The 14,471-nt window shown below is 45.0% G+C and overlaps 1 protein-coding gene across 6 annotated transcripts; it reads right to left on the bottom strand.

Annotated features, from left to right (window-relative positions):
- Positions 1–915: 915 nt before the first annotated feature.
- Positions 916–14,078, bottom strand: YPEL5 (yippee like 5). 6 transcript variants are annotated; one of them, XM_085851815.1, is made up of 3 exons: positions 14,058–14,078; positions 6,759–6,913; positions 916–1,772 (listed from the first exon to the last, which is right to left on the bottom strand). In XM_085851815.1, exons 2-3 carry the CDS (start codon positions 6,897–6,899, stop codon positions 1,548–1,550), a joined length of 366 nt encoding a protein of 121 aa, XP_085707941.1. In that variant the 5' UTR covers positions 6,900–6,913; positions 14,058–14,078; the 3' UTR covers positions 916–1,547. The 6 variants fall into 6 exon arrangements, with proteins under 6 accessions (XP_085707941.1, XP_085707940.1, XP_085707937.1 ...); XM_085851814.1 differs by lacking the exon at positions 14,058–14,078 and adding an exon at positions 13,839–13,939; XM_085851811.1 differs by lacking the exon at positions 14,058–14,078 and adding an exon at positions 13,612–13,769.
- Positions 14,079–14,471: the final 393 nt, after the last annotated feature.

The raw sequence follows: 14,471 nt of genomic DNA, 5'->3' as shown, positions 1-14,471 counted from the left end.
CTCTCCTCCTCCCCGCGCCTCTCTCACTCCTCCCCCCCGCGCCTCTCTCCTCCCTCCCCCCCCCGCGCCTCTCTCCTCCTCCCCCCAGCACCCTCTCTCCTCACTACCCCGCGCCCTCTCTCCTCCTCCCCCCGCGCCTCTCTCCTCCCCCCCGCCTCTCTCCTCCCCCCGCCTCTCCTCCCCCCGCCTCTCTCCCTCCCCCGCCTCTCTCCTCCCCCCCGCCTCTCTCTGCCCCCGCCTCTCTCCTCCCCCCCGCCTCTCTCTCCTCCCCCCCGCCTCTCTCTCCCTCCCCCTCCCCTCTCTCCTCCCCCCCCCCGCCTCTCCCCTCGCCAAACACTTCTTTCCCTCCCATTTTGTTGTAAGAAACCCTTTGTCAATGATAACCCGTGTAGTCATTGGCCACTGGTTCCATAGCACGTCGCAAATTAACCCGTCAGACAGGCAGTTTGGCGTTATGACAAATTGAAGGTCAAATAGTACATCCTCACTTCTCAAAATATTTATTCAGAGCCAATGACGGTGCCAGATATATCTATCACAATAACTAATGCATTAGGAAGCCACTTTTACAATTCCTGCAGAGGGTACATAAAGCATGGTCAACCAGAACAAGCAGAAGTATCTTCGTACATCATCATGTGGAGGAAAATAATTATAATAATAAGAGTATTTGGAAAATTTTAACTGGGGAAAAGGGTGAACAAATTAAACAGAAATTGTGAGAAAGAAGAACCATAAAGTGGGAAAGAGGTTGAGGGAAAGAAAGTGAAAAGGCAAATGGACTTATCAAAGGGAGGGAAGTAAACATTTTCATTTTATGCAATTTTCAAAAATGTGAACCCAATTAATGCGAAAAATATTCTGGTCCAGTGCTTGGCTTTAAACGTTTTTGTTTTTTTGTTGTTGTTGTTGATCTTTAAACTTCTTATGGGAAATATTTGAAAGCAAAAATTTGCATCACTCGTTTTACAGCCCTCTGCAAACATCACAAGTAATTTGACTGAATACGCATGAGAATTGCACACTTCAATGGGCACAAATCTAACAAAATTGTGATGGGATAATCGAGAAAGCTCAGCTCAGGAAATGGTAAACAACATGCTGGTACAAAAACAAAACTGACAATTTAAAAGGAGACACAGAAGAGGGGTAAATAAAATACCTTTTCGCAGCAACAGTGATTCAAATGCAGTTAAAGTGTACACGTTTATTCACAACTTGCCATTTGTCATGCCTTGTGTATATTCTACAAGAAGAAAATCGATTCTGAAAATAAATAGATCATTAGGGGAAAAAAAAATGAAGTTTGTTAAAGGGGAAAAACTGTTGAGCAAAAAGCAATATTGATCATCAAGGATGAATGCCATGCAAAAAAATTGTGAAAAAGCTAAACGATATATAACCAAGGAAGAAAAGCAATCAAATGTTGCATACATATATTCTGATTAACAAGGGAAAGCAAAAGGCTGGTGGATGATAGCTGAGGACAAGAGTAAATTATGGGTTAAAGAGGTAAGGCGAATTGAAGAATTAGGGTCAATTATCGCTCAGGAACTGTCTGAAGGAACATGCTCTTCAAAGCCTTCGCTCTCACGCACAAGAGCTCTTTCAAGTATGACACGACCTTCCTTATATCGCTGGTTATCCTCAGTGGCAAACTCGTACATCCATCCAAGCTTGCTGGTGCAGTTCTTACAGCTCACATCTCGAACCATGTGCCGACCAGTCAGCATGACACGGTCCTGGACTTCACTGAATGAAAGGTTCACAACCTATTTACATTTGCATGGAAAAAGAAGGTGGGTGGGAATGGAATCAAGAATTCAAAATTCTTGTAATTCATGTACAGGTTACCCCTGTACACGAGTATTTTGGATTAAATGAATAGAAATTCAAATTGTAAACAAATAATGGTTTGTGGCAGGCAAATGCATTGCAGGCAATGCCAGATTAATCACTACTCATGGGTTAAACAATCAAAATAGTCATCATACACAGAAACCAGAATAATTGCAGCCAAACTCTTGTTTATAAAGGTATATGAATGTTGCACATTTATTGTACACTAGCAGGGGTCCCTCCTCTTGCCCCTTCCCACCTCCATCTCACCCCTCCCTCTGGACTCACACCCTACCCCTTCCTCCTCCATCCTGATTCACACCCTACCCCTTCCCCTCCCTCCAGACTCCCACCTCCCCTTTCTCTGATTAATGTAGGTTGGCTTTGGGGCTTCCCACTGAAGACGTGTATAGTGCAAAAATGAAAGTTATCTCCACAGATGACTTGTGAATACCCTCTGCCACCACCACCAGGTGGCGCTACACGATAACATTCACATGGAGAATCTTTGCCGGCCTTCGACCTCCCAAACCCCCGTGACTACAGATGAAACCAAGTAGCGTTCACTATGAGGTCAAACTTGGTCCGCATGCCAAATTTGGTGGCAATTGGCCTTGTAGTTTTGGCATGATTGGTGTTCCACACACACACACACACACACACACACACACACACACACACACACACACACACACACACACACACACACACACACACACACACCCAGTATGTGTATTGAATAAATGACGGAATAATGAGAACGGCACTCGGTGGAGTGCAAACCTCCACCGGGCTAGTTTACGTTTTGTATCCCACTTATAGACTGGAACCAAAATCATATTGGCTTGTACTTGACTTGTCACCGAACCAACTCATCCACCGAGTTTTGCAAAAACCTCATCTGCAACATTTTGAAATATCATGCTAGATATATCGTTTATGGCTCCATCTCTCAATGGTGGGGAAAATAAATCAATAAATAAATAATCACAATTTTTTTTAAAAAAATTCTCCTATCTGGATCCAGATCTTCACCAAAATCGAATCGACTCATCCTCATCATACACCCAACCTGTCCACCAAGTTTCATCTGAATCCATCCCTAACTTTTTAAGATATCCTGTTCACAGACAAACAGACAGGGGTGAAAACATAATCTCCATCCACTTTTGGTGGTGGAGGTAATTACTGGATGTAGGAAAAGGAAAAAAGGAAGGCATGGACACCCTGATAGGATAATGCAGAGGTGGCATATTTAGCTTTGAGCTGTCTAGCCTAAGTTTGATTCCCGGCCCAGCAATAAACTGTTGGATTGGTGCTTCGCAGCACATTGCATCAGAAAGTGTGCTGCCCCTTGGACGGATGGTAAACGGTGTCCTGTCTGCTCGCAATAGTTGTTAAAGATCTCACTGCATGTTTGCTCCTTACACACTGATATTTAACAACTCGCTCATGATGACATATTTGTTCCCGATACACTGCTAAACTCTATCCTTCCATCGGGACCATACTCTGTGCAGAGCGTTGGTGCTGCCTGAGCAGTCTCCTTGGCTATTTGGCACAATCCTGGATGGGTTGCCACTCCGACACAGTATACCAGCATGCTGGCACTCATTTTGCCGACCTCGAAGGGATGACAGACAGAGTCAACCCCACCTGGAATTAATTCAACAGCAGAGTAGGATTTGAACTCAGGACCCTAGGATCCAAAGCCCACGACCCTAACCATCAAGCCAACACCAGGCATACTGCTAAACTACTTTCAATAAAATGTGTTTATTCCTCATCATTTCCTGCTATGCCTGGTGTGGGCTTAATGGTTAAGGTGGTGGGCTTGGGATCCTATGATCCTGAGTTCAAATCCCCCTCGGCTGTTGAATTAATACCAGGTGGGGTTGACTCTCCCTGTTATCCTTCCGAGGTCGGCAAAATGAGTGCCAGCATGCTGGTAAACTGCGTCGGAGCGGCGACCCGTCCAGGATTGTGCCCAATCGCCAAGGAGACTGCTTAGGCAGCACCAACGCTCTGCACAGACTATGGTCCCAATGGATGGATGGGATTTCCTGCTGCCCAGTTGAAAGTTGTCCACTAAAAAGTCTGCATCTTTGTTAATGCACCCCTCCCCTTCATGACCATTATCTTCTTTGAATTGCTTGGTGAAACAACGTAGAGTCTGTTTTAGTTTCATAATTCAATCTACTTAACCCAAAAAATTCATTCATCAGCCATCATGCATTGAACTACATGTTGTTCTGGAACTTCTGATCACTCATTGTTCAAATCTAGTGAGACGCGAGATTGACCTCAGAAATGCGAGCGGAGAATGTGAAGAAGGCTGCCTGGTAAAACTAGTTTGTTTCTAAATAAATTATATAAAAGATCCATTTGCAGCAACCCAACCAACCATATAGTTCTCAGCAACCAATATATATATATATATATATATATATATATATATATATATATATATATATATATATATATATATATATATATATATATATATATATATATATATATATATTGTGACGTCCAGGGGACTTGAACAGTCCCGCCAACGTAGAATGAGCCGAAACGATGGAGGCGGTTTATTTATTTATAACCCAAACATGGCGGTTCTAATCGCTCTACCGCAAACGGGACGAGGAAGGTGGCACGAGTCACTTTTCACTGAGTTGATGATGTTTATTTGTTTTTACTATTAACCAGAAATAACAAGACTCGGCAAGAAAAGGGATCCGGGGAGATTCGACGGGATGGTGTGGGATCGGGCGTGGGGAAAAACACAGACAATTCCAATGAATATACAGATCTCAAACCCTCTAAGTCGCCAAGCACGCACACACACACACACACACACACACACACACACACACACACACACACACACACACACACACACACACACACACACACACACACACACACACACACACACACACACACACACACACACACACACACACACACACACACACACACACACACACACACACACACACACACACAAACGTAGCTATTTCTGGTGGTCAGGCTGGACCGTGGTGTGGACGCAACTGTCCCTGGATCGGCGCCGGACGAGCTGGCCTTGCTCTCATCAGGGGGGCAGGAGAAACTGTGGTGCTGTCGACCTCCTGGTCCTGGCCCAAGTCCGCTCACAGCCGCCAGGGAACCAGTTCTGGCGCCAAGTTGCGAGCAGGAGAGGGAGGCAGGTCCGTCCGCCGTTCGACCCCGTACTCCGAGTCAGCAGAACCCCAGAGCCAACCAAGGTGAGGCACGAGGCTCAGCAAGGCTCCAAGACACGAGGAAGAACACGATCGAATCAGCACAACAACAAGTACGCTTCCCGCGCAACAGCCTCCAACACCAAAAAAAAAACACGATCTTTTTGTCCCGATCTTCTTCCTCTTCCTTTTCGACCCCGAACAGAACCTTTTTATCCTCCTGTCCTCGTCACTTCCAATCGAGCCGGTTATTGGCCCACCGCCGTCGCCTTCCGCCAATCGTGATCACGGGGCGGAGCCATCCGCAGCCCTGTCCTGTGACGTCACGGCCAGCCTCCAGGGACTACTAAAAGGGGTTTACGCAGACACTTACCCTATCCCGTGTCCCTATCTAATTACGTGACAATTATCATTTCCCCCTTGAAGAAATGAACATTTACTAGACAACTTATCACCACTGAATTGCTACTTATTACATCGAGATCCTGGTAAACTCGAACAGCATGGCATACCTAATTACCCTTTGAATGCATACCCCCCCCCTCAAACGTAACAATATATATATATTCTTAATGCTTCCCCGTTTTAGCTTTTTCTGTACATTTTCAGCCACGTGCTTTGGCTTCGGAAGCCTCTGGGTCAGTCCAGCTACTTTCAGTTCTACATGGTGAAAGCGTGTAATCGATGACATGACATACATCTGTGCTTTCGCCAATCATTGCAGTGAAACTTCTTGTTGTTATGCTGACAGGATGGCCTAACATTTACGCACCCTCGCCTCGAAGCTATCTTGCCTGGGTTCAAATCCCCACCCAGCCATAAACTTTCATTCCCGTGCTCCACAGGCAGAGCGATTTATCAATGTGTGTGCCGTCCCTTGGATGGATGTTAAATGGGCATTCTGCCTCCTGGTATTACTTGGTGGACATTAAAGATCCCACGGTGTCCATCGTGAAGAGTGAGCGAGCCATCTCCGGCACCCTGAACAAATTCCAAGTTCCTGCTCTCAGCAGTAGAGAGCATAGCATCAGCAACACATCTGCACCCTCAGTCAATGATGCTGCCCCACAGCCTCGTACTTCATACGAAAGAAGAACATGAACAACTAGAAGGGCACTCGGTGGAGCATATACCTCCACCACACAATGCCTGATCCAGTAGAACACATAGAGTCCAATAAATTTTTGAAATATCATGTTAAATATCGTTTTTTTGGTGCCATTTCTCAATCATTTTTAAAATAAGAAAACTCGTATCCAGTTCCGCATTCGGATCTTCACCAAAATCTAATCAGTTTGTCCTCGTCACACACCCAACTTGCACACCAAATTTCATCCGAATCCATCCACAACTTTTTGTGATATCCTGCACACAAACAAACAGACAGACAGAGAGGGGTGAAAACATGACCTCCTTCCACCTTCGGTGGCAGAGATAATTAACAACACACAAATACACAAAGACATGGAAAGGGATGTTGTTTTGGTTTGCACCTCAAATGGATCTCTGGCACAATAGCAAGGCACGACATCAACACTGAAAGAAACTTTTCCTGATTAATGTTGCCATGACCAGTATCACAAAAATTTGTATATCAGAGGTGGGAATGCATTTAAAATGTAATCTAACGAGCTGACACAGCAGATTTGGCATCAAGAGGACATGAAACCAGGCAGTTTTGCCTTTATTAATGACCTTGTTGAAGAGGAAGGCCCTTCCTGTGGCTCCAGTGAAGCGAGTGGAGATGAGTTCTGCTCGGTTGGTGAGGATGGTGTCACAGTTGGCACAAGAGAAGAGCCGTGTGCCACCAATGTGGTCCAGAAATATGCGACCCATTGCACCGTCACACACTGAGGAATAATAGGGTTGGGTTATGGGGATTAATGTATGCCAGATCAAACAATCACATGCATATTTGCTCGACAATGTCAAATGCGTAATCAGCGAAAACGACACCTTTAAAGTTATTCGCTTGCAAAACCTATGAGATAGGAAAAGATGTCAAGACAGCATTACAGGAGAATTACCACTACCTGAGTCGATCTCAGATGTGAGTAAGGGCTTTTAAAACAGCTCCAGTTAGGAGTAGAGACAGGAAATAAACAGCTTGGAAATCTAAGAGAAGGTCTCCAGGGGCAGATAATATGCATCTGAGTGCAATTAGGGAGGTGGCAGAGCAGGTAAGCAAGTGTGATCTTAACAAATATATTTAACAGGTTGTGAGAATCAGGACAGGTACCGGAGGATTGGAGAGTAGCAAATGGAACACCATCGTTTAAGGATCCAGAGAAGATTTGGGGAAACTATAGACCTGTTAGTTTAACTTCAGTTGTGGGGAAGATGTTGTGGACATTATTTATGGATCCGATGGGTAATCATTTACATAAATTCAAACCAATTACTCTGAACCCCAACACAGTTAACATGGATTTACTAAAGGGAGATCATGTTTAACATATGTGTTGGAGTTCTATGAAGCAGTTTCTGATCAGATGGATGAGAGAAGAGGGGGCAGTGGATGAAGTACATCTTAACTTTCAGAAGGCATTTGATAAGGTAACACAAAGGATGTTGTTAGGTAAGATGAGGGCTGATAGGAGGCAGAGTGGCTGCGAATGGGAGGACGTCAGGCTGGAAGATAGTAAGTAATGGGGTACTAGGAAGGTTATCCTTAAAGATTAATTCTAAGACTATTATTCATAATTTAAATCAATGATTTGGACAGGAGTTTAGAGTTGGCTTTCCAAATTTGAGATCACATGAAGCTTGGAGGAGGGTAGAGAAAAAGAGAGAAAGAGAGAAAGAGAGAAAAAGAATCAGTTTCAGGAAAGTCTAGATGCTTTCATAAATTGGACAAAGATTCAAATAAGCAGTTTACATAAGGTGCAAGAAGAATGAAAACAGGAATTACATAATTCAAAGGGTAGACTTGGTGTGTGACACAGGAAAAGGATCTGGGGGTGATCATAGATACGGAGGTAAGCAGACAGCACAGTGCCAGACAGATATTGGTGAAGCTAACAGGGTTTCAGGTTGTATTCGTAGAGGGATAAATGATAAATCAAGAGCTGGTGTTAACAATGTGCAGGAATTTAGTGAGGCCTCATCTGGCATACTGTGTACAGTTTTGGTCACCACATCTGAGGAAGAACATAGCTGCCAAAGAGAGGGTTCAATGTAGAGCGACGAGCAATTCCGGGGCTAGCAAGACGAAGCTACGAGGAGTCCGGAGAGGTAGTGTCAGCGGAAACGGTAGATAGGTATAAACTGTAATTAGATTTGTAACTAAAGGCAATGCGAATAGAGGTACATGGACATTAGCAGAACATGTAGGTAGCTTGAGTGATGGTGCATGTGTGCGAGGATTTTGATGTGCGTGGGGGTCTTGTGAAAAGGCAAATTCCTCGGCCTTAAAACACAAAAACCACCATGGTGATGTACCTGTGCCTGCCTGCATTGTTCTCTTCCTCAGCTTCCCCTCTCCCTCCCTCCTCCAATGAAATAAAGGAAACCAGAACGGGCACTCAGTGGAGCGCATACTTTCGCCAACGCGACATTTTGCCCCCCCCCCCCAGAAACCGTTGATTGTGAGGGTATTTAATCCCATACCACATCTGCCATCTCATATGTGTTATGATGGCTTAAAAACATTAAATTTCCTGCTGTTTGACACCGATTCACGTACATTGTACAATTTCTGTATGAACTCCCTGACCTTTTTGGGTGTCGGTGTCAAGTCAATCTGATGACAACTGGTCACATTATAAGAAATCAAATATTACACATCACAGGATAGGGAATTGAATTCTCAACACTTTGAATCTACTTACATGCAAATTGTATAAGAATTGACCGCGTTATGATAATAAAGGTCGTTGACCCCCCTGACCTTTAACCCAAACCACTAACAAAGGTAATGACGTCATTGTGTCATATCGTATATCACAACATTTTGGCATTGGTTGCATGCAAATTGGATAAAAACCGACCGCACTATGGCAAAATGACGATTTTGACCTTTTCATGACCTCGACCTTGACCTTTGTACTCTTAATTTTGTAATTGGTATTAGAGTGTGGGGAACAGAAGTCAACATTTTGGTGTTGGTTTCATGAAAATCAGATAAGAATTGACCGTGTTATGACTAAAACCACACATTTTGCAATGTTGCGATCCCCCCTGACCTGACTCCCAACCACTAATAAGGGTTATTACGTCATTGTGTCATGTCACATATCACAAGATGGGGCATTGAATTCTGAACATTTTGGCATTAGTTGCATGCAAATTGGATAAAAATTGACCGCGCTCTGGTAAAAAGATGATTTTGACCTTTTCATGGCCTTGACCTTTGACCCCGATCGCTCCCAAAATCTAATCAAATGGTCCTCGGATAATAACCAATCATCCCACCAAATTTGCTGCGATTCAGTTCAATACTTTTGGAGTTATGCGAATAACAAAACAAACAAACACACATATTCACAAATAAATAAATAAATACACAGCGATCAAAACATAACCTTCGCAACAAAGTTTGTGAAGGTAATAAACCACCAGATTAAATTGCTCATAGAATGCGAGCATGATGGACCAAATAGCATCCTCCTGTGTCCAAATTACACGCTTGCAAGACAATGATAACTAAAACACCCACCATTAAAACAAGTTATGACATTCCAAAGTGTATCTTTGCACATTTTCAAACATTCCACGTTCCAAACCAAATCAGCACAAAGAGCCTGCCGAGCAACAAAAGTTATAACGAGTTATAACTTTTTTTTGGACGTTTGACCTCACTGTGACCTTGACCTTAGACCGATTTTGACCAAAATCTAATCAGCGCGAGCCACCACCCTCCTGAATCACGTGGTGTAATTTGACATTGGAAGCTTCTTCCGTTCTCGAGTTATCGTGCCTACAAACAAACAAACACACACACACACACACAAACAGAGGACGGAAGTCATCAATATACTTACGAAATCTTTAGATTTCGTAAGTAAAAAAGAACCAAAAGAATGGAGAAAGGACCCAATTTTGTACTTTCTTCATGAGATGAGACTTCTGTCACTGTAGGGACAGATCGTAAACAACTCCAGATGTGACATTATCATCTTAACTGTATCGTATATACAATATATATAAAAACAAAAAACACGGTGAAGCCGGCCGTGAGTGAAGCCTCGGTCAACCCACGTGGCCACATGTCCATTAATAAATGCGGACTGTTTGAACGTCAGTTGCACCATCACAATGCCTTAATTACATATATTGGAACATACCCTTTAGAGTTTAGACCTTTTAGAGCTGGACGACTATACAGTCAGACCGTTTAGACCCGCCAGACCGTTTAGACCTGCCAAACCTAGACTACTATGCAGCCAGACTGTTTAGACCTGCCAAACCTGGACTACTATGCTGCCAGACCGTTTTGACCTGCCAAACCTGGACTACTATGCAGCCAGACTGTTTAGACCTGCCAAACCTGGACTACTATGCTGCCAGACCGTTTTGACCTGCCAAACCTGGACTACTATGCAGCCAGACTGTTTAGACCTGCCAAACCTGGACTACTATGCCGCCAGACCGTTTAGACCTGCCAAACCTGGACTACTATGCTGCCAGACCGTTTTGACCTGCCAAACCTAGACTACTATGCCGCCAGACCATTTGGACCCGCCAGACCGTTTCGACCTGCCAAACCTGGACTACTATGCCGCCAGACCGTTTAGACCTGCCAAACCTGGACTATTATGACGCCAGACCGTTTAGACCTGCCAAACCTGGACTATTATGCAGCCAGACCATTTAGACCTACCAAACCTTGACTACTATGCAGCCAGACCGTTTAGACCCGCCAGATCGTTTAGACCTGCCAAACCTGGACGACTATGCAGCCAGACTGTTTAGACCTGCCAAACCTGGACTATTATGCAGCCAGACTGTTTAGACCTGCCAAACCTGGACTATTATGCAGCCAGACCATTTAGACCTGCCAAACATTGACTACTATGCAGCCAGACCGTTTAGACCCGCCAGATCGTTTAGACCTGCCAGATCGTTTAGACCTGCCAAACCTGGACTACTATGCAGCCAGACTGTTTAGACCTGCCAAACCTGGACTATTATGCAGCCAGACTGTTTAGACCTGCCAAACCTGGACGACTATGCAGCCAGACTGTTTAGACCTGCCAAACCTGGACTATTATGCCGCCACACCGTTTAGACCTGCCAAACCTGGACTACTATGCAGCCAGACTGTTTGGACCTGCCAAACCTGGACTATTATGCCGCCACACCATTTAGACCTGCCAAACCAGGACTACTATGCCGCCAGACCGTTTAGACCTGCCAAACCTGGACTACTATGCTGCCAGACCATTTTGACCTGCCAAACCTAGACAACTATGCCGCCAGACCATTTAGACCTGCCAGATCGTTTAGACCCGCCAGACCGTTTCGACCTGCCAAACCTGGACTATTATGCCGCCAGACCGTTTAGACCTGCCAAACCTGGACTATTATGCAGCCAGACCATTTAGACCTGCCAAACCTTGACTACTATGCAGCCAGACCGTTTAGACCCGCCAGATCGTTTAGACCTGCCAAACCTGGACTATTATGCAGCCAGACTGTTTAGACCTGCCAAACCTGGACTATTATGCAGCCAGACCATTTACACCTGCCAAACCTTGACTACTATGCAGCCAGACCGTTTAGACCCGCCAGATCGTTTAGACCTGCCAAACCTGGACTATTATGCAGCCAGACTGTTTAGACCTGCCAAACCTGGACTATTATGCAGCCAGACCATTTAGACCTGCCAAACATTGACTACTATGCAGCCAGACCGTTTAGACCCGCCAGATCGTTTAGACCTGCCAGATCGTTTAGACCTGCCAAACCTGGACTACTATGCAGCCAGACTGTTTAGACCTGCCAAACCTGGACTATTATGCAGCCAGACTGTTTAGACCTGCCAAACCTGGACTATTATGCCATCACACCGTTTAGACCTGCCAAACCTGGACTACTATGCAGCCAGACTGTTTAGACCTGCCAAACCTGGACTATTATGCAGCCAGACTGTTTAGACCTGCCAAACCTGGACGACTATGCAGCCAGACTGTTTTGACCTGCCAAACCTGGACTATTATGCCGCCACACCGTTTAGACCTGCCAAACCTGGACTACTATGCAGCCAGACTGTTTAGACCTGCCAAACCTGGTCTACTATGCAGCCAGACTGTTTAGACCTGCCAAACCTGGACTACTATGCAGCCAGACTGTTTAGACCTGCCAAACCTGGACTATTATGCCGCCACACCATTTAGACCTGCCAAACCAGGACTACTATGCCGCCAGACCGTTTAGACCTGCCAAACCTGGACTACTATGCTACCAGACCATTTTGACCTGCCAAACCTTGACTACTATGCAGCCAGACCGTTTAGACCTGCCAAACCTGGACTACTATGCAGCCAGACTGTTTAGACCTGCCAAACCTGGACTACTATGCAGCCAGACTGTTTAGACCTGCCAAACCTGGACTATTGTGCAGCCAGACTGTTTTGACCTGCCAAACCTGGACTACTATGCAGCCAGACTGTTTAGACCTGCCAAACCTGGACTATTATGCCGCCACACCATTTAGACCTGCCAAACCAGGACTACTATGCCGCCAGACCGTTTAGACCTGCCAAACCTGGACTACTATGCTGCCAGACCATTTTGACCTGCCAAACCTAGACAACTATGCCGCCAGACCATTTAGACCTGCCAGATTGTTTAGACCCGCCAGACCGTTTCGACCTGTCAATCCTGGACTATTATGCCGCCAGACCGTTTAGACCTGCCAAACCTGGACTATTATGCAGCCAGACCATTTAGACCTGCCAAACCTTGACTACTATGCAGCCAGACCGTTTCGACCCGCCAGATCGTTTAGACCTGCCAGATCGTTTAGACCTGCCAAACCTGGACTATTATGCAGCTAGACTGTTAAGACCTGCCAAACCTGGACTATCATGCCGTCACACCGTTTAGACCTGCCAAACCTGGACTACTATGCAGCCAGACTGTTTAGACCTGCCAAACCTGGACTATTATGCCGCCACACCGTTTAGACCTGCCAAACCTGGACTACTATGCAGCCAGACTGTTCCGACCCGCCAGAACGTTGAGACCGTTTAGACCCGCGAGACCGTTTAGACCCGCGAGACCGTTTAGACCGTTTAGACCCGCCAGACCGTTGAGACCCACCAATATCTAATCTTATTACAATATACAGACGACAGTGGAGTTTTGTCAGCAAGCAATATGTAATGTCCACCCACCCACACAGAAGGTGAGGACCGTTCGAATCTTAACTAAAAACAACAACTTACAGCTGATTACCTCGTCGGAGATTTCTAATGAAAGAAAAACAATCCATTATTAAATGATCTTCACGAAAAGTGAACACAAATAACCGCCAATTTAAATGCCCGGCACGTAATGTCTTCTTACATACATTCACACGGGGACGAGCAACAAACCCCCAAACCTGGGAAACCAAGCAGGACAGAGAACGACCACTAAAAGTCGATCTGTCGGCGATGCTGCGATACCGGAAGTGCTTCCCTCATAACAAATCCAACGGAACGAAAAATCCGAACCAAATGTGGGTCTTTCGATCCACGTCAAACGGTGTGGGAACTCCAGGTAAAAAACATCTACAAACATATATATATATATAGAACAAAAATAAATAAATGAAAACGTTCGCAAAACCTGCTGAATGGACGGACACATTCACTTCCGGTAAAGCGGAAGTTGTTGTTTATTTTATGGTCCTCCATCCACATCAGAGAGGATGATTTCGATGATCGAGCCTTGGAGAAAAACGGAATGTCACATGACACAATAGATGACGAAAGAGATAATAGAGAACGAAGTGAGCTTCATACTTAACGCGTGCACGTGAGAGCATAGGAAACAACAACACAATACCCTTGGCTATTTGGAATCCGTGTCGTCAGCTATGACCCATTTGCTTCCGGTTGTTTTTAAACGCTGTGCGGTGTATAAACACGATTGGGTTTTATTTCTATCTTGTGAATATAACTTAACGCGTGCACATGAGAGAATAGGAAACAACAAAAACAACACAATACCATGGCAATTGTGAATCCGTGTCGTTGGCTATGACCCCTTTGCTTCCGTTTTTTTTTTTGCTTCTGGTTTTTTTTTTGTTTCCGGTTTTTGTCATGGGGAATGATGCATGCCGGGAGATAAAGGCATCGTCGGAGACATGAAAGACCCAAATATCAGACATGGTGTATATTTCCTCCACTGATTTTAATAAAGATATCTCCCACATCATCAAAAAATAATTTTTAATCGTGATTTACGTTATTTGATCGC

Source organism: Eptatretus burgeri, chromosome 13 (genome assembly GCF_056783735.1).
Source record: "Eptatretus burgeri isolate ZD-2024b chromosome 13, Ebu_testis_v1, whole genome shotgun sequence".
NCBI classification, from domain to species: Eukaryota; Metazoa; Chordata; class Myxini; order Myxiniformes; family Myxinidae; genus Eptatretus; species Eptatretus burgeri.
The sequence above is the reverse complement of the archived record's forward strand: the minus strand, read 5'-3'. Positions and strand labels throughout refer to the sequence as shown.